The 23067-nt window shown below is 42.6% G+C and overlaps 1 protein-coding gene across 1 annotated transcript in view; it reads left to right on the top strand.

The window, feature by feature from the left end:
* The first annotated feature begins 8750 nt into the window (after nt 1–8750).
* Nucleotides 8751–23067, top strand: part of CPE (carboxypeptidase E) — a 59219-nt gene continuing 44902 nt past the window's right edge. The window contains exon 1 of the mRNA XM_042808326.1: nt 8751–9090. Within this exon, the coding sequence (XP_042664260.1) occupies nt 8766–9090 (325 nt within the window). The 5' untranslated portion in view covers nt 8751–8765. The remainder of the gene's footprint in view (nt 9091–23067) is intronic.

The following is a 23067-nucleotide window of genomic DNA, read 5'->3' as shown; positions in this document are numbered from 1 at the left end:
CACAGGCATTCCTGTGAAACTGCAGATGAGATCAGGCTTCTAACAAAAAAACCAAAGTGCTAATGACATTCGGAGTGATTCAAATATTACTTGAGATGTGGGAGTGGTTCAGATTCCTCTTTTGCATGTGTTTTGTAGAAGCTTTTACTTCCCTATCTGTATCCCCATGGAAATGAGGTGTTCTTCCACTTCCCTCTAAAATTAGGTGAAAAGACTTGACTGTGGCAGGTGAAGGGAAGCTGAAATTTCTGTGTGGTTCGGTTTTTAGCGAGGACTGGTACTTAAGGCTTCCTGAGCCCATATGCACTGCTGGCCTCAACTCTCCATGGTGGAAACAACCTCTTCCATCAGATTTCAGATGGCCACTGTCCTCTTGGCTTTGTCAGCTCCCACTCTCATCCTGCAGCTGCAGCTATACTTCATTTTGCTGAAGCCCTAGCCTAAAAATACCAGGAGCTTTGTGCTTCAGATTTTCCCTGGCACTTGATTCTATTCACTGGTTCTTGGTCACTGGTTTGTGTCTATATGCACAATGTTGCAAAATTGTGTAGAACTGTGAGCTAACTCCCAAAGTACTCCAGTAAAGGTATTTGTAAAAGTGTGGTGTATCCTCAGCTATTGGAGAGCTTAATCGGAGCACTAACAGCTTGATGGGATGATGTACAAGGTTATAATGTATATTCCATTCTTTAAGAGGTTTTGAAAATAAAAAACACCATGTTATCACGTTGCTTATGCCATCTTCGTAGGTAGTATGCATGGGGTTTTTTTTTTGTTCTTTGTTCATGACTTGAATCCATATTTTCCTGACACCCATTGCTATTTCATTTTTTTGGGGTTATTTCATGTACATCCTTAGCGTACAGTATGATCACATCATTGCTTTTGAGCTTCTAACAAATCCCAAGAGAATTATGCAAGCTGTTGCTGTATAAATTTATTTTTGACTGGAAAAAAATGTGCCCACTGGACCTCTCTTAATGCAGGATCTTGCATTTAAAAACCACAGGCTTGTTTTGCTGCGGGACTTGGATAGACCCACATTTTACCACCACCTCAACACCTTTTCAAATGCAGAACCTTGTATTTATTACTGAACATGGTGATGACTAGTAAATGACCTACCTTGTTACTATGTGTCTTTTGTGCATATTAAGAACTGTGTTAGTCAGTTACATTTTTGAGGTTTTAGGCCTTTATTAAATGAGACCTCACTGATTTTTTTTTTTTTTTCCTCTCGGTATTTAGTGAGAGAGACTGTGTAGTTCTGAAAACTAAGAGGTTTTTGTGCAACAGAAAAAAAATGAGAGCAACATACGAGTAACAGTTTTTGGCTGTTCACAAGGCACAACAGAACCTTGAACAATCTGTTCTCCTTTATCTTCTTTAGCAAGGAGATAGATTTAACTCTTAAAAGTGGTAGGATAGGGGAATAAGTAGGGGAACAATATTTTCCACAGCGCGATCTCTTCCTGAGAGTCCAGTTTAGTTTAAGTAAGGCTCATCTGTGGGAAATAACAGCTTGTGTTGTCCCTTAGTTTATGACAATAATTAAGTCCTATGAAGGTGATGAATTAATGTGGGCTTTGTGTCAAAAAACAGGGAAACTTGGAAAGTATAATAAATTGTTAAGATTGCAAAATAGTCAACTGCTTTTGGCTGCTGATGTGAAATACTAAATAAAGGGGTTTATATTACACTATAGCACAGCTTGCTAGAAAATAATAATGATGGATACTATGATTATATTTGTAGATTATATGGCCTCATTTATTTTCCTCACTGAATTTATAATAAACGACTGCTGAGTGTTTTAAGAGAATTTTAAAGAAATGTGGGATACGTTTCTAGATTGTTAATTTTTAACATTGATTTTTATTGGAAAATTATATTGAAACCTACCGTATGGCTACAGATAGTTATTGCTAACTACAGTGTCGGGTTCACTGCCTCCAAATCTCCATCCGGTTGCTGCTGCCCCTCTCTCTGTCAGCTGCAGCCTTCAGGTAAATCTCAGCCATTGAAACCTGTAACTGGCACGTCCAGGGGGAAGGCAACTTTTTGCCATTGGTTCCTGGTATAATCTATCTGTGAAGGTAATAAATACAGCAGTCAAATCGCTTTTCTGTTGTATTTTTCACCATCTAACCGGATTATATCGTGTCCTCCACATTAAGACATTTCCCCTATTTCTGAAATCACTTCTGTGGTTTGTCTCTGAATTTTCCATGTCTTGTTTCAGCTGTGGATATCAGAACTGCGTGTCCAGATCATTCTCTCTCGTGCCACAGTGGTGGTATAGTCACATCCTTCCTCTTAACCATCGTCTTTCTGTCTAAATAGTCAAAGGGAAAATGAGCTCTTCTGCGTCATTGTGCTGGAAAATATAGTCAAGTTACCCATCTATTGTGATCTCTCAATGCTTCTGGCAGTACCGCTCGCCAGACTATTGCGAGTGTGTTCTATATTTCTTGCTTTAAGTTTAATTTGCAATTTGCCACTCTGACATATTTAAACATGCTTGACTCACCAGGTAATCTAAATCACATTCCAGAGCTGTTCTTATTATTCAGTGTTCTTTGTAATCTGCAAATTTTAATCAGCTTTGATTCACATTTATATAATCGCTGAATAAATTATCCCCCGGACTTAAAATACCAGCCCCTGTGGAAGACCAGAAGAACGCTCCTGTTAGATAATGACTCACCACTTCTAAAAAACCCTGTCAGCCAGTTTTGCAAATCCTCACAATGGTCCTGCATGGTAGTTTCTCTGTGTTTGGCACTGTTGCCTTGCCACCTCTCAGAAACAGCACTGCAGCTCAGTGTCCAGGGCCCCGGATCGCGCCAGGAGCAGCGATTACTCCTGCAAACTGAAACGAGGGGCAGCAATAAGACGTGGTCATTTTCATAGGTGTGCAGCGTGTAAGTGCGAAGGGCGGGCACATTTTGGATGAAATTTAATTTGCAGCCCATAAAGAGGCTCCGTGCAGAGTTGTTACATGTGTAGGATGTTCACCACCCCAGCAAGAGCGCAGTAAACTCATAAATACCTGATAGGGTTGAGTTTCAGCAGCGTGGGTGAGTCATGGTATAAAGGTGGAGACAATGAATGATTCAGTCTTGCAATGTGTAACTGGAAGAAAGGGATTTTTTTTCTTTCCCTTTCTGTAACCTCCTGCGTAACTGCCTTGTCTGTATTTGGATTTTTAAAAATTATTTTTTATTTTTGTTTTGTTTTGACCTGCCTTATGTTAAGCCTGTTCTCAAGGTAATGGAAAAGCCACAGCTTCCCATATCTCAATGCTGTTTTGCAAGCATACAAGAAATAGAGACACTGACTTGTGCAAGAGATTTTGGAGGTTAATAATACAAGTTTCTGTCTTGGAGACATAGCTTCAAGTGACCAGAGCTGCCAGGGATAGTATGTGTATATGATCAGCATTCAGATAAGTTTTGTAAAAGCTTCTAAGAGCTCACAAGTTATCTCTACCTACTTGCCTGGCAATTTGCCAACACAGATCAACTCTTCTCTTTTTTAAATAGATCGGAACTATTCTGCTCCCATCACTACTTGTTTGAAACCTTTACCAGCTCTTGCCCGGTCTCTGAGGACATACATGGTCTGTAGCTGTTTTTTTCTGAATAGTTGTGCTGTGTTAATACCCTAATTAGTCTTTCAGAATTTTTCCAGGGTTTGAAAATGCAACACAACTGGATGTGAGCAGGCCAGAGAGAGCCCTCCTCAGAGGGCGGCTTAAAGATCAACTGGTAATTTGGTCTTGCTGATCTGAGCATCCTACTTGCTTATTTGTATGTTAGAAAACACTGTCTTCCTCATGCAGCATAGTGCCCCCCTCACTTCTTTCCAAATATAAACCAGAGAAGTTTACTGAGTATTTCCATGGTGTAATTATTAACAATGTAAATATCTGATCTCCATCACAGACTGCTTTTAGGATTCCTGTCGTTCCTAATGTACTTATATTGTTTCTAACAGGCATAATTTTAGGGTTCGCATTCTAGACTGTAAAAGAAAATAGTTGCCTCAGCCTGCTTGTCTTGCCACACGAATAAAAAAAGTTCAGAGTTGCTCACATGTTGTAAGCAGAATTCTGAGTGTGAGGTTTTCTATTTTTTGTTTTAAAGATTTGTTTACTTACTTGCTGGTGAATCATGATTTGCTGAAAAAGATTCAGGCAAGTCAAAAGTATTTGAAAATTTGAATCGGATTCAACAAATTGTTTTGGTCAAAAGAATTGAGCGATACATAAATTTATACGAATATTAGATAACTTTTTGGATGTATATATATTTCTGTCTATAAGTATTTCTGGGAATGTCAGTGAAATCTTCTTCACCATTACCAGATCATTTAGGCTGCATCTGTTAGTGAAATATAATCTACTATTCAGTGTCATATACAGGCATAAGAGAGAGGTAAACTCGATTTAAAATCTGATATAGGGATGTTTTCTGGGCAGGGAGCATTTGAACTCCACTCCCTGCTCTGATTAGTATTATTAGGTTACAAGGCCGTACCCAGGAGCCTGGTTATGCTGGGAATGCCCTTGGAGTTTGGGTTTCCTCTGAGACTAAGGCAACTGCAAAACATTTTTCCATATTACAAAGAAATTGGGCCTTTGCCTGTGATGGTAGTCCTCATCTCTGAAATACGGAAAATAGGAGGAGGGATTAGATAGAAAGGAAGTAATCAATTTATTCCTCCTGCTCAGTTCTGTGAATGCTCCTAAACGCTCTGAGAATCTAATCGTTGTTTCTTAATCCCTTATTAAAAATAAATTAGTATGTGTGAACTCCAAATATTTGACAGTATATAAAATGCCCCGTTTGACACAGGATGTGTATGTGCATGTGTTTTTATAGGTACGCACTATCTTTATTTTTTTAGGGGTGGGGGGTTAATAAGTATGGAAATCAATGTAAATCCATTCAGGTCTGGTTGTGAGACTAATTTTGTGTAGTGGAATAATAATTCACTGCTTGAAGAGTTGAAAAGAAATAGATGATTTCTGAGCCTACGTGTATCCTTTAGTGACTCTGTATTTTGGGCAAATAAATTTGAAGGGAAGCCAATGAGAGTTGCTACACTGCACAAAGGTTGTTATTTTTTTTTGACTGATCAGAAAGTTCTCCCAGAAAATGCTACTGTAAATCTAAAATCACAGCATCAGCAGATTTGTTTACTTTGTGTATAAGGCGCAAGCGAAAGTGATGAAGAAAACAAGGAATATTTAGCCTGTGATGAATGTAGCCAACAAAACTGATAAAGAATGTGAATCTTTTGAATGCTAGGTCAGTCACTTTTATTGGCAGTTCATTTTGGAGCTCTGAGAGCATTGTACATCCTGCACATAATTCTAAAGTGCTGTGAAGTCATAAAAAAATTCATAATACATTTCGTGTTGTGTCCTGGGTTGAGTGAGTGGTGTTTTTGGTGGCAGGGGAGGGGGCTATCGGGGCGGCCTCCTGTGAGAAGCTTCTCGAAGCTCCCCCAGCTCCAAGTCAGCTCCACTTCTGTTTGGGAAATTGAGCCAATCGGCTGCGCCTCTGTGATAATGTATTTAAGAAAGGGACGTGGTGACGGGCAGTTGGACTGGTGAGGAGGAGTTGCTGCAGCTGCATGAACACCAAGGTCAGTGGAGGAACGGAGGAAGGAAGAAGGGGGGAGGTGTGCCGGAGCAGAGACCCCCCTGTATCCTGTGGTGAGACGGCAGGGCGGCCCCCCCCTGCCACCCATGGAGACCTACGGTGGAGCAGACACTGATTTATGGCCTGTGGCTTCTGCTTGGTGTAATCAAGGTTCTGTGCCCGAAGAAGGCCGGGATCTCATGGGAAAAGGCAGCCCCGCTGCTGTAATTCAGTGCTGGGAGGATTGCAGCATGCGGGGGAGTCCCACACCGGAGCAGCTCGGGAAGGGCTGCAGCTGTGGGAGGGAATCCAGTCGGAGGAAGTTAGTGACCCATGACGGAGCAGTGTGGGGAACGCTGCGGCCCATGGGAGGAATTCATGTCGGAGAAAGTTTGTGGAGGACTGTCTGCTGTGAGAGGGGGACCACGATGCAGCAGGAGGAACAAGTTTCGGACACTCCCCTCACCGAATATGGAAGAAGTGGCAGCGCTGACTGCACCCCCCATTCCCTGCCCCTGCGCCACTGGGGGAGGAGGTCGAGATATCGGGAGCAGAGCTGAGCCTGGGAAGAAGGGAGGGGTGGGGGGAAGGTGTTCTCAAGATGTGGCAATGCTTCTCACTGCCCTACTCTGTTAGGTGTTGTTAGTGTCTGTAATAAATGTATGTTCTTTTTTTTCTTCCCCTAACTAGTCTGACTCTTGCTCGTGACCATAAAGGGGAATTTTTCCCCATCCCAGTCCTATCTCTAACCCCAAGCCTGGCTCTCTGTCCCTTCTCATTGTCGGAGGGGAAGGGAGAGAGAGCTGCTGCATTGTGGTTGGCTGCCAACCAGGCCTAAACCACGACATGTTGCTAGGGGGGAGATAAGCCAGAGGGATGGCACTTCTTTGATCCTAAATCTGAAGGGTGATCTTGGTAAGAGAAAAAATGTGTCACAGAGTCTCTGTACATCCCCCTCTCGCAAAATGCTTAGAGCAAATTTGTGTTTGCACTGTCATAGCCCCAGAGCTAACGTGACGTGATACGATCAGCATCTCCCAAAGTTTTCTAGCAGTAAGAAAGGGTTGAAGGCTCCAAGAAGGGCTCTGAAGGTGCCTCTGCCCATGGTTGCGTTCTTGTAACCCTGGAATTAAACTGAGCAGAGGAGCTTCTGAACCCAGTGGGCTTTGAAAGATGGTAAGGCCTGGGTGAGCTGACCTTTGGTTCCTGCTGTGAGGAAATGCATCAGATAATCCAGCATTAACAGTCAGGACACTGAGAGATAGCAAGTATAGGGGAACACAGAGAAATAGGTATATAAGTATTTATATGGAGTAATTGCATTTTCAGGTCTGAGTTTCAGATGCTGGATGAGTTTCTGGTATATCACCAACCATCAGTGAAGGTGTTCTAGAAGACATTATTTCCATTGTTTTCTTGGTTGGAACTAGGCAACGCATAATTTAGGAAAAGTTCCATAGGATCACAAAGGATAATTAACGAATCTTCCTGAAAATTGATTCAGTATAAATTGGTGATGGAAGGGGATGCTATACAGGCTCACCTTTTCAGATTAGACAATCAGGGTAAAACGTGTTAAGCGACTGGGGGTGCGATTCTGTTTGGAGAAGGATGAATGGGATGTGTGGTTTTCAAACTTTTCAAAATTTTGAACCTCTCAGAATTTTCCAGTGAGGCTTTGTGTAAAATAATAATAATAATAATAATAATAATAATAATAATAATAATAATAATAATAATAATAATAATAGAAAATAATATAAAAACCTGATATGGAAGTTGCTTTTTAGTGTTTAACCTTTTGCTTTTATCAGTTGTCCTTTACAGTCTATTTCAACATAGTCTAAACACCTATGCGTATAAAAACAGGTTGAAAAAAAACAGATGGCTTCAGAAGTCCTGTGGTATCTGCAGTCTAGAAGAGACTGTGATTTATGAATATATTGCGAATGGTTCCTCACAAGGGCATTCCCACTGAACATAATGGCATGTGCTCGCTAAGCATTCTCTGTAAATCTTGCTTTACCCTCTGCTTTCTGTGCTGCAGCGAAGCTACCTTATAGCTGATGAGCAAGGGAACCTTATAGACAATTGTGTATTATAGTTTTTCCCCGTGAGGTCAATGAAGCACATTTGTGTTACTCTGCAGTAGTAGTCGGAACCTTTCACGGAGCACTGTGTCTGTTCAGGTAGGTTTTTGACATCGGGTTAACTTGATGGGACTGCATGGATGCTGTGCAGCATGGAAGTATTTCACCAAATAAAATAAAGCAATGTAGAAAATGTGCCCCTGGCTTCTTCCAGTGCTTGCTCGCTCTATCTATCTATCTATCTATCTATCTATCTATCTATCTATCTATCTATCTATCTATCTATCTATCTATCTATCTATCTATCTATCTATCTATCTATCTATCTATCTATCTATCTATCTATCTATCTATCTATCTATCTATCTATCTAATCTATCTGTCTATCATCCATCTATCTATCTATCTATCCATCTACCTACCTACCTACCTATCTATCTATCTGTCTGTCTGTCTGTCTATCTATCTATCTATCCATCTACCTACCTACCTATCTATCTATCTATCTGTCTGTCTGTCTGTCTATCTATCTATCTAATCTATCTATCTGTCTGTCTATCTCTCTGTCTGTCTATCTGTCTGTCTATCTATCTATCTATCTACCTACCTACCTACCTATCTATCCATCCATCCATCCATCCATCTACCTACCTAATATTTAAAATTTATTTAATATTTTTTCAATATTTATTTATTTAAGATTCATCCATTTAATATTTATTTATTTCATATTTATTTACTTATTTAATTTTTATTGTCATCTGGTTGATGGCAACAGCTCTAGCGGCTTTCTCCCGCATCTCGCGGCTCCGGCACGGCCGCGCCGCGCACCCACCGCCGCGCTCCGCGGGTTGCTCCCCCCCCCCCCCCCCGCTCCCGCGGAGCCGGGCGGAGGGGCCGTTCCTTCCCTCCTTCCCCTCCCTTCCCCTCCCCCGGCCACCGCCTCCGCCCGCCCCCCGCTCCCTCCCTCCCTCCCTCCCGCCGGGGCCGGCGGCAGCTGCGCGGCCGCGGGCAGGGGTGCGGGATGGCGGCGCGGGTGCGGATGCTGCTGGCGCTGTGCGGGCTGCTGGCGGCCGGGCGGGCGGCGGCGGCGGCGGCGGCGGGGCCGGGGGGGGCGGCGGGGCCGGGGGGGGCGGCGGGGCCGGGGGGCTCCAGCCGGCGGCGGCGGCTGAGCGCCGAGGAGGGCATCTCCTTCGAGTACCACCGCTACGCCGAGCTGCGGGAGGCGCTGGTGGCCGTGTGGCTGCAGTGCCCCGCCATCAGCAGGATCTACACGGTGGGGCGCAGCGCCGAGGGCCGAGAGCTCCTGGTCATCGAGGTCTCCGACCGCCCCGGCGAGCATGAGCCCGGTAAGCGGCGATGGGGGGGGGGGGGGGGGGTGCCGCGCAGCTGGCCGCGGGTACCGGCGGGGCGGCTGCCGGGGGCGCTGGGCAGGTGCTGTCCCGAAAACACTCGGCTCCGGTAAGCGGGCACCGGCCGGCCGCTGGGTTTCGCGCCCCGTTGCGCGGGAGGGACGCGCGGGATTTCCGTGGAGCGGCCCAGCAGGTGCGGCGGGCGGCCGGCGAGGGGGGGGGAGCTGAAGGGGGTGGGGGGGGGCCTCCCGCTCCCTGGCACCGACCGAACGGCCGGGGCAGCGCGGCGGGTGCGGGTGGGCCCGTGGGAGCTGCGTGGCCCGGCCGGCGGCAGCCGTGTCACCGTGTCACGCTGCGGGCGTTTGCACAGATGCCTCAGGCGATGGGGCTGTGCGTACCTGGGGTCTGAGGCGTTTTTTTTTGTTTTTTTTGTTTTTTTTTTTTTTTATTTGAGTGACGCTGCGCGTTCGCTCTACGCCTACAGGCGTGCTTTTTTTTTTTTTTTTTTTTTTTTTTTTTTTTTTTTTTTTTTTGTTTTCTTCATCGTTTCCAATTTCAGAATCGATAGTATCGCTTACGTCTCCGCGTGAAAAGGCTTAATCCTGAAAGCTGCTCGGTACCGGGGGCCCAGCCATAAGCCACCTGCAGCCACGTTTCCCTCAGCAGGTCACAGAACGGCTCTGGAACTCTGTGATTTTTAGGCGGCGGTGTGGCTTCCGTCGGTCTCTGGGGATTTGGTCTATACAATTAGCACTTAATGTTCTGCTTTGTGACCTGAATGTAACCTTGCTTCGCATCCTCAAGGGACTTAACATTTTTACTGACTGCGTTAGGGCCACCGATAGAGGTTGTAGGGATACTGGACATAAGGAAGACAGAAGAGGAAGGCAGGGTAGCAAAGCGCTGTCTTGAAATTAAAAAAAAAAAAAAAAAAAAAAGTAGGAATTGCAATGATATTTGAAAAATTTCTTTGCAGTATGTTGCCATCTTGATATGAGGGGTGATCCTGAAGCTGAGAATGAATCTACTGCCACTGTGGAATTCGCACACTAGAACGATGGGCAATTATTATTGTGATTTTTTGTTACCGTCAGGGGACAGTTGCTGCCTCTCCATCTATTTGGCACATCTGTCACGCCAGATGAAATGGGGACAGAAAGAGCACCCTGTGCAGTCTGAGATGGGGCTGTGGCTCATCCGAAAGACACACTGCTTCTCCTGCCGGTGCCAGTGACGTGAGAAGGGGGCTGTCATTGAGCCCAAGCAAAAGAGAATCCCAACTGTGTGGCAACGAGCGATAACAAAACGGAGAAAAGAAAATTTTGCTGTGGTTTGCCTCCACATATAAGCTACAGTGAATGGCATGCGTTTCCTAGAACGTGCTCAGTCCCTCACAAAGGGAGCCCTATAGACAAAAATGCCACATGTTGTAATGTCCAAAATCCCATGTCAAGGAATGTGATGAGTCCTGACAATCTTTAGTGGTAGATGCTGAAAATGCTGGTTTCGGCAGAGGATTAACCAGGGTCTGAACCAGAGCAAATCGATTTATTTCAATCCTCAGTTTCATTCTGCGAGCTACTAAGCACTTCTCAAAAACGGGAGAGCTACTGCAGCTTTAGCTATCTGCAGTGGCACATGAGAGGAACTCAGAATCTTTTTAGGAAGGGCAATGAGCCAGACCCCCTGCCTAGTTATGGTTCTGCTCTGGGAAATAATTGCAAAGGCATTGGTAACACCCCTGCTTCCTTGTTACAGAGCCTAAGCACCTACATACTATGCTAATGGTTGCGTTAGAGGTGTTTTCTTTTTAATAACGTGCCCTTTCTTCTACTGTGTAGTAAAAGGTAGCACTGTTTATTTTTCTATGTGAGCTTTTTTAAGCTGTGCAGTAAAAGAAGTGGAGCCTTATACCAGCCTTGGCAGGAAACTCAAGGCTGATTCTGCAGCTCCTACCTGAGGGGGGATCCTTACTCACTCTGAGCATCCACGCTTGATTACCCGGGCAACAACAGGAATAAGGATATTTTGTGTGATTAAAGCTGGCAGGCTCAGGACCTGATTTATCATCATCTATTATTAAAAAATGATAGAGAGATTTGCAAACACACATACATACAGTTAATTTTTCTTTTTTCATGACAGGCTAAGAAGTTGTTATTCCTGAACATAATCTGTTCCTACAAGATATCCTGAGTGTCACTGGGTTTATCTTTAAATATATATCAGCATAATCAAAATATCCGCTGTGGCGCACAGGTTTACAGTCTGCAGTGAGCTCGTGCTTCTAGAAGCCTGGTGCGCACGCAGGGACAATACCTGAATTATCTAGTGAGCTGCTGCGAAAACAAAAAAAATGTTTCTGTTCACTTAGTGAGCAAGTTGATGACAAAATAAATCAGGAGAGCGTCAGCAGAGCATCCATAAAGACTCTTTGTACAGAGTAAAGAGGCTTTGTACTGAGTAAATCAAATACTGCCCATGCACGCATACATTGCATAATCACACATATTGCATGGCTGTGCAGCGTTGTGTGAATGCATTTGATCTTATGCAAGCGTATAAATCAACTTTCATTTTAGAATTTCAGCTATTTTGTGAAATTGGTTTGTAATAGATGTGCAATATTTGAAAAAAATGCATGGGAGAAATAGGAGGATTTTAGAAACGTGCTTCCAAAAGGCTTCCAAAGCAACTGGAACAAATCCCTGGTGAACGAAACAACTGGAGCGAATCATTAAGGCCTCATCTTTTGATGGGGTAAATATCCATTAGGTGGATTTTGTTTTTTTGTTAGATCCTGATACTGCATTGGAAACCAGAATGACTCTGTACGAGCCAGTCTAGTTTCTTGCATAAGCATACAAAGTCTTGGCAGATCTTGGAAACCGGGATTAGTCACTTGGAAGACGCGGACCGAGCCTTCACTGAGCTCTTCCCAGGGACGTGATAAATGCCAGAAGCGTGAGGCTGCCTCATTTCTGATCCTACATTAAATACTTGGAGAATGCGCTGCCTTCTCCACAAACTTGAACATCATGCTGCCTGTGCTTCCCTCATGGTTAATGCCAAACAGAGTTTGGTCTAATATTTTGCATTTTTTTTTTTTTTTTTTCTTTTGTGAGGGAGATTTCTTTAGGCTGATACTGCACCTGTATGGGAGATTAGAGCCTGCAACCGGTGATGGAAGAGAAGCCCTGGAATAAGGAGAAGCAAAACCCAGAGATGAAGATGTTTGAACTCTTAACAGTTTTAAACTGAGGCAGCTGTTTCATGCAGGTGACCTCACTTTGAGTTGGTGGGGCAGTGGGGACTGGATGGTTAAGGCAGAGGAAGACTGGAATGAGACTGTATTAGGGGTTAACTGAAGAAGGTGGTGCATGAACCTAGGCTGGAAGTGATCATATCATTTTGGAGTAGCTTTGATTACGTGAGAAAATACCATTTTGTCCCTGTGTTTGCCCAAAATTGGCAAAGTTGACGGAAGATGGTGGATGGCAAGGTGGGATGAAGCAAGGAGAAGGAGACCGTGGGAAGTTGATGCAGTAAGGGAAAACAGGACAGCTGATAGTAAAGAACAGATTATTTCTAGGACAAGCTAAACAATATTTTGCCTTAATTCAGGTGCAGGAGAATACTGACTATTTCTGAGAGAGGGAATAGGCTCTTGCTTGAGGTATCTGATGTTCTCTTGAACAAACACCCAACGGATGCTGATCTCTTGAGGCCTTTTTAATAACCATAACTAAGCTCATTTTGAATATAAGTTTGTATTCTTTAATAGCAGTGGAATATATTTAGAATTGATTAAAGCCAAAAGCAGTTCCTCCACCGTTAATGCTCAGCCTCTTGTTTAGGCATGCTGCCACTTCTGACTCATTTGTACCATTGATTTTGGTGGTGTAAGGTCAGTCCCCTCCAAATACCGCTTCACTTTGAACATGAAAATGAACCATTCCGACACTTTCAAGATTCCTGGGTTGTTTTTTTCTGTTTACATGAAAAAAAAAAATGCAGATAAAAATTTCTTTCAACTCCTGCTTTCTTTTTAATAAATTACTAATATTCTTATAGTGGTCGTTTTTCAATGTTTAGTTTTATGAAGAAATCCTCAGAGTAAGGCTTATTAATTGACCAGTTACTTGTGTTACAGATACAGGCTCTGAAAATTACTTTGTGTGGAGGGGAGAGAGGAAAACAGAGATTTTGTGGCAATAAAATGATCTGCAAATTTGTGACATTTATCAATCAAATTGTTTATGATAGAGAAAAGGAAACAGAAATTTTTTTTCATAGCAGCATTTAATTTAGAAGTTTTTTTCAGTGTTAATAATTTTATTGTTCATCCTTCTCCCCACCAGCATCTTTAAAAATACTTCAAATAGAAGGAAAAGGTTGGTTTGTAGTTGAGTGAGACATCTGATTTTCTAGAAAGTGACACACTTTAGAGTTTTCGATTTCGAGCAACAGCAAAACGTTGTAAGGTGGTGAGGCAAGAGCACGCTGTGCGTGAGGTGAGCAACACAGTTGTGACCCGGAGCACTTGCAGGACCCCGCGGGGGTGACTTCAGTTGATTTTACAAGGTGCAGCTAGGCTCCGTTAATCCTTGGACCCATCACTTTATCAAAGACCCTCCCTTGGCATGGTGAGGAAACGGGTTGGGTGGGACGGTGCTGGCACTGAGCCTAAACAAGCTGCTGGACTTCCCAAATTGCAGCTCCTGTCCCGGCCCTCCCCAAGCTGCTGCCCCAGATGAGGCTCTCAGTTTCTCACAGTCCAGCCCTGCAGTGCTGGAGCCGTTTCCTCCTGCAAAAATCTGATTAGAGGGTGACTAAAAGAGAAGTGAAGATCATGCCTTTACTCTATATTAATGAGTGGGGAGATCCAAGATCTGCCCACTAATAGAGAAACCATACCTAAGGTTTTTTCTGTCGCTGACGTGCTCCCCCATTCAGCTGTGGCACCAGCTATGTGAGCTACTACTTTCTGTGGTAAGAAACTGATAAGTAACGCCAACAAATTCACAGGGAAAAAAATTGTTGCTAGTAATGTTATTAATGTTTCCTATTAATATTTCCCAATTATGCAGAGCAATTATACAAATTGCATATGGCAGGAGCTTGCTGTTAAATCTAGATATTGGAGAGCAAACATAATTTTTGCAAGCTTGAGGCTTAAGCAAATGCCAGTTTGTATCGATGGCCACTGGTTTAGCGTTTTCCCTTTCTTGAAGGGAGGTGTTGAAGGATGTGGGGCTGGTCGCTGGTAAATGTGAGTGCACGGGGTTCGTGTTCATCCCTCTGCATTGCATAAAGGTGGTGGCTGTAAGCAGGACACTTTGTGTGAGTACAGGAGATGCTGTGCTGGCCACGTCCACGTTACACCGTCACGGTTTTTTCTGTCAGCTGTGGTTCAGCTTCTCTCCCTCTCCCATTTGCAGTCCTCTTTGCAGGTGAGCTGCTCTTCAGGCAGCAGGGAAACAGGAGTACCCGCAGCGCCAAACCCAGACCGTGGGCAGGGTGGCCACTGGTGTTTCTACAAGGCTGTATAAAATAAAATACAAACTAAAACACGGTTGAACCTTTTATTCAGGTGGCCTTCTGCATTTGGATTTTTTAATTTCCTTCGTGCATCAGGGAACAGATTTTCTTCCAGAGCTTGGGAGGATGCTCTGCCTTTCCCATCAGATACCACAGGGGAGACGCTACTGACTGGCCTCCTGGGAGGGCAAATCGGGGGCTGGCTGTACCCTCACCCACTCTGCGGAAGGCTGAGGCTGTAATTAACTTTCCAGCAAAATCCCTTACGGGCTGTAGTGCCACTTAGGGCAGTCTCCCAGCCAGGATTCGGCCCCGGGGTAGTCTCCAGCAGCACGATTTTAACGCTGCCTGCGTTTGGAGAGGGATGTCCAGTGTCCTTCGCTGGCCGTGTAGGGTGCACAGGGCTTGGGAGGGCTGTAGGATTTGCTGGCGGTAAGATGGCTGGCTGTACGTGCAGAGTGAGGTTTTGAAAAGCATCTGTTTTATTTTTAAGAGCCTTGAATGACTTAGTGTTTTTTTAAATGTACTTCATAACGTGCAGCTTTTTGAGAATAGATTTTTCTTCCTTAATATTTTCTTTCTTAAATAAATAACATTTCCTTAACATTTCTTATTTTATCCTATCTCAGTTTTAATGTTCAGCTGAAAATAGAGGTATAGAATACAAGGAGAAGAATGTGCTCACAAAGCTGGTGAAAATCAAGGAGAGGTAGGCACGTTTTTTAGGTCACATTCACAGCTAATTGTTAATGCCATTCACGTTCCCATTGAAGTCAGTGGAAATTCACAGTAAGTGTGGTTAGGCAGCTGTGCTAGACACTCTTCAGTGTTTTCTAGAGGTACAATACCCTCACTCCAAATTGCTTCTCTGGCTGAGGTATTTAAAGACTTCCCTTTTTGTTAGATCATTTAAAAAAAGGGTTAAGAGAGGCTGTGTGCTACCTGCGAAAACACTGTGGATACCAGCTACTGCATCTCAGAAGTTTCTCTTCTGTTTGTTGGAATAACACAAAGGGCAAACAAGCTGTAGTAAAAGAATAATCATGACTCCATAGAAGGCAGTTGTTTTATTTTTCAGACTTAGATTTAGTCTGGGTATGCAGAGCACTCAGAGTTTGTTGATCTGACCCAGGCTGGTTTTGACAACCCCACTGCTTTTGAAAGGCTCGATTACTTTAATTTCTTTTAAAGAGAAGAGTTGTCATCACCTCCCACGTCTGCAGAATGTCTTAACAGTTCCCAATGAAAACAGGTGGAGAGACTGTTTTGTTGTTGGTTTGGATTAAAGGAATGTTTTATTATGGTGACATTAATGTGAACTCCAGAGAATTAGTGAGAAGTCTATAAATCACAGGGATTTCCTAAGATTTTGGGAGACATTCCGTTAAAAACAGTGAATTGTAATTGTGTGACTTATCAAAATGTGACCTTGTTATTATATTAATACTTTATTTAGAAGAAACTGTTTATTTTTCTATAACTTAATGATCAATATCTCAAACTTTTAAATTACACAGAGAGTGAAAAGTGCAAGACAGGTCTTCCTATTGTAGAATAAACAAATTTTTGGTTGTAACAATGGAGTTGCTACTAGGCTCAGCCAACAATTTAGTATTAAAATTCTGTGTTCGTTCCACCTCATTTTTGTTTTCAAAGGTAGCATGTGATTTAGAAGAATGCATGCCATGCATGCATATTCATGTTATAATCTCCCTTTTGTGGATAGCAGGTAGACCTCTTGGTTGGGCTACAGTGCCCTTTGAAAACATCTGTATTCTCTACTGACTGTAACAGGGGCCGACATTGATCAGGCTTCTACTTAGGAATGCGTGCAAGAGCTTATGGTTAAGACCTAGTGAATCCCAGCCTTGGTGTATCATCAGCTAAAGTACCTTGTACTTTGTATTCTCACTTTGTGAAACATACTGTTTATGAACCCTATCTGATCTTTTCTCAGCAGATTAATTTATAGAGTTAAGTCTTCATACCTATTTTAATTGTTGTTTCTCCTAAAAAAAAAAAAAACAACCCACCACACAAAAGTCACATCACATCTTTTTTTTGGTCTCCATTTTCTTTTTAAACAAAAGTCTCATGCATGTATTACCACAGACTCTTGCTTATCTTTTTACCATTGAGTTGGGAATTGAACTGCAAAGCAGGTTTGTAGCTGAATTCTCTTTAAAATTTTGTGGAATCAAGGAAGAGTGAAAACTGCAGTGTGTACTTTAACGCTTCTGGGTCAGTTAATTAAAATGATAGATAGAGTTACGAACAGTGGAATAAAGGGTGCATAGTTCACATACTTCATTTTGGAGTGAGGTCGCGCATCAAAAGCCAGGGCTCAGTGATTTCAGTGGGATCGGGATGTTATGTTTGAAGCTTACTTTCTGGTACGCTGAGGCTAAATGAAGACACCAAGGGTCTTTGTTATCAGTAAAATGGTATCAGAGTGGGCAGTTTTGATTTGCCATGTGACAAGAATCTGGACTCTTTCGGCTGCCACAGACCTGCATGTGTTATCTCAGGTTTAGGTTTGAGAGCTGGTGCTGTATTGGGAGTGGGTTAGGAGCTCTGCAGAGCAGCAGTGCTGGAAAAAGCAGCTTGACTTGCTGTGATTTGGGATTTTGGAATCAGAGTTCTGCCATATTATGAAGAAATGACTGTGTGTGCCGCGATGTGACCCTGAAGCTGTCACCTCACTCGCTCCTTTCAGGGGCACCGTTGGCCGTGAGGACACTGGACTAGAAGTGCAGTCTTGGTCCATAGTGCCCTTCCCTTTGGAGCAGAGATTTCTTGCAGCGTGCTAATGTTGTGCTAGCTGAATCAGCACCAGCCACATCTTCCCGTGGCAGCAGCAGGTAACAGGGTGGTTGTCAGAGGGCTCTGGGGTTTGGGTCAATACAAAGGTCTGCATTAGAAATGTGTCTGTGTAGCTACAGTGGACTGTTAAGAGAGAATCTTGAACCGTAAACTAGTGGTTGGCAGTTTGAAGGCCGTAAACATTTGTGTTTAATTTACTCTTTTTCCAAAGCGAGGCATTTATAACTGTGTAAGGTAGTAACTGCTTCGTGGTAGTTGTTCATGTTAAATTATGAGCAAAACCTGACGTCCTTGTTTACTCGCAAATTAAGTCCTGTGAGGCAAGCTGAGATAGTCATTCTTTGTGTGGAGCTCTTCATGACCGTAGAGTGTGAGCTGCCTGATTTATGAGCAAGGAAAGATACTGCTCTGGCTGCAGAGCCTGCCTACAGCGAGAACAGCCATCGTATGCCGTTGTGGATACTTCTCCTTAGGTACGGATCTGCCTTAAAGCTGAGTGGAAGGAATTGTTTGATCAGGTGGGACATCTGACTGGCCAAGGTTTAATGAGCCATTTTCTTGGCAGAAACATCCTTGCTAGTCTTACCCTTACCAGTCAAATGATCTGGTAGGTTTTTTTGGTATCTAGAAAGTATGACCCAGACCCTTGCCACATTAGTTCTCCAAACAAAAGAGAAGTCATGCAGTAGTTGGCTATGAGAAATACAACTAATAGTTGAAAGATACAAAGGAAGTGGAAGGACAGTGAGACATTTCAAAGATCAAAACTCCTTGCGTAGTTGTATTTCTTATACCGTCAAATTAGAGGTAACTAGATAACAGTGTGTGTGAACTACTGCATGGTTTTCCCCCGAGATTTGTAGCCGCAGGACATGTCATTTGGATGTCTTTACTTTTGTGTCCCTCAAAACAGTGTGACTGTCCTTCAGTTACACATTACTGTCCTTCAGTGTTATGAATGGTGTATTCCCTGCACAATTATCTTTCAAAATTAACCTTTTTTTTCCTATGCGAAACTGAATGTTTTGTGGTTTTGGCTAGCTCTGCATCTTGGCTTAATTGCACAAAAGCACAGTTGTAGAATTATAAGCAAATTTGGGGTGAGTCTAAGACCTAAATACACACTTTTTACACGTGTAAAAAATCATTACTTCAGAGGGAGCTTTATGACTATGGTACGATGACTCTCCATGTCAGACCTTCACCTGATATAGACCGGACAGTGTTTCAGTCTCTCCTCCTGCCCAGCTGCTGAGCATCCACAAATCAAACTGAAATCAGTGGGAGTGCTTATCTGAATCTTCATTATAAGCAGGAGGTTTATAAATACTAATGTTCAAGCCAACTTGTGTGTGTGCCCTTAAGAAAGAAGGCTAAATGTGACTGATTCTGTAATAGCCTGCACTTAAGGAATTGAGTGATCACTGTTTATGCCTTTCTGAATGAAATGTCTTCTTGCTTTTTGGTGACATCAGTACACAGTAGGACGGAGAAGAAAAAATCTGTGGAGTTGGGAGCTGGGCTATCACGTGTTCAAACTTTAAACGTCATTATAGGAAGTTGTTTCACAGAGAAGAAGAGCGTTTTCGTGATAAAGGATGTCTGGCTTCTTTCCTGGCTCTGCCGTGTATTTTTCATATTTTTGCATGAAAACATCTTCTGCCTGTGCTTCAGGTTCTCACTGATGTGCCTAGGTTCTCATCTTCCATGCTGCAGGTTAGCGTGTGGCTGCCATGTGCCCAGTATGTAGATACTTGATAGATAACACGTGGTTCAGCATTCGATCTACCTTTTAAGATGAGGTTCCTACCTGCTTCCTGTCAGATTTTTCCTAGTAGCAAACAGGCCCAGTATCTGTGTTGACTCAGCTATGCTAACAGACATATGAGGAGGAGGAGTCAAGAGTTTCTTTCTCTGTTTACCTGCTACAGATATGATGGGGTTGTTTTTTTTGTTTTGTTTTGTTTTGTTTGTTTTTTGTTTTTTTCCTTTTGGTTTGTTGTTTTTTTTTTTTTTTTTTTGGTTGGTTTGTTTTTTTTTTTTTTAATCTGCCTTGATAGCAGGGGAGTATGAAGAAGGTACCAATTCTTCCTTTTCTTCCTGTGCTGGTAGGTAGAGTCACAACAGAGACATTTATATTTGCAAGGTTTCCATGCGTTACGCTTAGGGGAACAAATCCGTAGTGGAAATAAAAGGTGCAAACCTTAAGTGGAAATCTTATAGTACAAATTTTTAGTGGAAAAGTCTGTAAATAAACTGAGGAGCATCTGTTCCTTGATACTCCATGGAGCAGCTGATAAAAATAAATTCTATAATGTAACAATAGCCAATACAAAGTACCTGACAACAGAAGACGGGCTGAATAGAGAAGTTTAAGGGCCAAGAAGCCCATCTGACTTGAAAATTGAAGAATTGTCTGAAATAGATGTTGCCATGGAGACAGAGCAGATTAGCAGTCTGAGACTGATTTCATTGGTCTGCTGCTAGCACAAGTTGCTTGTTTGAGTAGCATTAATATGTTGTCTCATGCTGCTTTATATGCTGAGACCATCTGGCATTAGTGGTATTTAAAGGTGCACCTCTTGTTAGGGAAAGAGTTGGCCAACATGGTTTGATTTACGCCTGTAAGACAAGTTACAAGAGTTAAGAGGTCTTTGAAAAGCTGCCTCATGCACTAAAAATATTCTGAAAAGCCACAGCATGTACGGAGATGAAATGGAGCTTTGGGAGGCAGCATAGGGAATTTCAGAAGTTTGTTTTATACTCAGCGCACATTTAAAGTATTCACTGCACAAACATGCACTTCTGCATGTTTCTTCAGGTGTGTATGTGGAGACAGTTACGTTCCTCTTCAAAAATAAGCTTTTTCACTGTACACTGCAAAGTTGCCTGGAAGCTACAGCTCCACCACCCTGAACAAGCATGAAATCATATTGCTCATCGAATTGTGTATTAAGGAAAAGCATGTTATAGAGTTAATAGAGTCTAACCAAAGAAAGCCCCTCTGGGTTACTTCAGAGTCCATGCTTTCAAGAAGGAGTATTTTCTTTTAGTTTGGCTATATACCATTGAAAACATATTTTGTAGCAAAGTATTTGATAAGAAAGACAGTTTGTAGAGGCTAAGATAAACCTTATCTTTGATCTATTTATAGCAGTGAGTCCTCATCTGATTTTCTTAATGCCATTCTGGAGTGGGAGTTATCTTCCAAAGAAGCTTATATGACAATACTGACATTTCTCAGATGCTTGTAGATTTTCACTATTTTTTTTTCTTTGATAATTATTATCATGATACTTAATTATTCTCAAGAGTTTCTCCCCAGACAGAGAGAGACGGATGGTTAAAGAGTGACCAAATAATAGACAGAAAATGTTCTCGTCTGAATTTATGAGTTCCATTGTAGAGGTCTGTCTGTGGGCTGAGCATCATAGGAAAAGTGGCTGGAGTGAAAACTATCTGGAGGCTTTGTTCTTCTGGACAGACTTAAAACCTAACTGAATTATGAAGTTAAATCTTGATAATAAACACTATGAAAGCATAGAAATGGCAGCTTTTTTACGTGCTCAAGCTACTGATGTTCTGAAGTTACTGATGGAAAGCATTCATAATGGTGTTCTGCAGCTCTGTAGCACTTATCCACAGATATTGATGTGATATTCATTGGATATTGATGGTGTACTACGCAGTACAATACTAAAATGAAACAAGGAGTTAGAATCTACTTCACAAACCTTTAGGTTTGAGGCTTTTATTCTGAAGCTCTGACTTTGATGACAAACTAAATTCTTTGTATAATTTCACTTCAAATGCAAGACCCAAAAAATATATAGCTGTGGATGTCCTGGCTCCCTTAAATAGCTTTAGAGTGATTACATTTGATGCTTAATGTTTTTACAGCTTAGTTCTGTTTTAACTCTGTCAGAATTAATATAGAGCACATGAAGAAAGCCAAATGACTTATCTCCCCAGCCCACTCCCAATCCTCAGTTCCTTGTTTGCAAGTCAGTTCTCTCCCTGTTTTTATTTGTTTGTTGGTTGCTTGGTTGTTTGGTTTTTTTTTTGTTTTTTTTTTTTTTTTTTCTGAAGCCAGTCATCCAGTTTTCTTCAAGACAAAGCTTGGGTGCAGTTTTGGGGATCAGTTCACCCCAAAACCCACCTCGCGTTGGTATGGACAGGACTCCCATGGGACTGCTTGCTGCTGTTATCCCTGAGCAGTCTTCTAGTATGACCTCATGTCTCACAGCATCACATACATCTGCCTACTCTCACAGCACATCCAGGGTATGTCACACACTTTCACAGTGCTGTGCTATTAAAACCAGCCTGAGAGGCTGTGACACAGCCCTCACATGATTGCAGGCGCTTTGAACTAGATAAACCCAGAGGTAATTGCTTCTTAGAGGCACCCTGCGGGGCTCATCAAAGCCTTGTCCAATGCTGGGTATGATCGGAAGGCACCAGCCCTGAGGAGCGAGGGTGTAAGCCACCTACACCACTTGGCACAAGGGGCCTCCTGGCTGCCCTTGGCAACGTAGGCTGACTGATTTCCAGTTTTATAATCAGAAGTTATAGTTTCTTGAAAATTATTTGTGCTTAATTTCTGAAGCTGCCCGTTTTGGCCAGATGCTACTTCATTCCTTCACAGTATTTGGTTTGTTTCAGTTCTCCAGATACTGAAATTTGACATATCTATATTTATAGTCTGGGAATGAACTTTTTTTTTTCTCCATTCCATTAATTTCCAAGGATGGAATGCCACTTCCAGTATTGCTGCATTTCTATAGCACTTAAATGAGTCTACTACATCTGATTAAATTATTCACAGACTATTTTGGTGTGAGGAAAGATGATAGAATTGGGAAACAGTAACATCTGGAATAGTGCTTGGGCTACGTAACATTATGCCGAGTTGCAAAGTCTGGTGACTTGGACTGCCTGAAATTTAAATAGTTGCAACTAGGGTTTATTGTCTGGAGTGTCCAACACAATTCTTTAAGTTTATTGTTAATGTGAAGTGGAATGAACATATATAAATTTATCATGTATTTTATGGTCTATTTTATTGGTAGCCCTGAAAAGTAAGAATATGGAAATGTGCTTTCCAAACAACAAGCCATAAATGGCTAATGACAATTTCTTCTCACAATACCATTACAGTAGTTATGTAGATCTATTTTAACATTAAATTTTCTATATTCAGTGGATTAATTAATACAATTCCGTATTAGGGGGGCAATTTCAGAAACCTGTAGTTAAAACAGCTGCGTCATCAGAAGGTGAAATGTCTCCTGTACAAAGAATCAATAACAGGCTCCAGAAATGCTCCATTTAAATGTAAACAGAGCTGCTGTTACATTTATGCTTCCTAAGGTTTGACCCAGGTAATTCGCACCTTTGGATAGCATTCCAGTGCTATTCCTGTAATCCCAGTGAAATCACTATATGAGGTCACTCTGGAGTGTTTAGGTATTACTCTAAGACTCGACAAAGCTTTAGTGCCCATCTCTACCTCTGACTTCCTCTGCAGCTGTAGAGAAGGGTGTTCGTTCTGCCCGAACCTCAGTTCACCCTCTGGGACCCTGGAGCAACAGTGCTGGCACGGCTCGT

The sequence above is a fragment of the Tyto alba genome, unplaced genomic scaffold (assembly GCF_018691265.1).
Source record: "Tyto alba isolate M040663 unplaced genomic scaffold, T.alba_DEE_v4.0 Super-Scaffold_6, whole genome shotgun sequence".
NCBI lineage: Eukaryota > Metazoa > Chordata > Aves > Strigiformes > Tytonidae > Tyto > Tyto alba.
The sequence above is the reverse complement of the archived record's forward strand: the minus strand, read 5'-3'. Positions and strand labels throughout refer to the sequence as shown.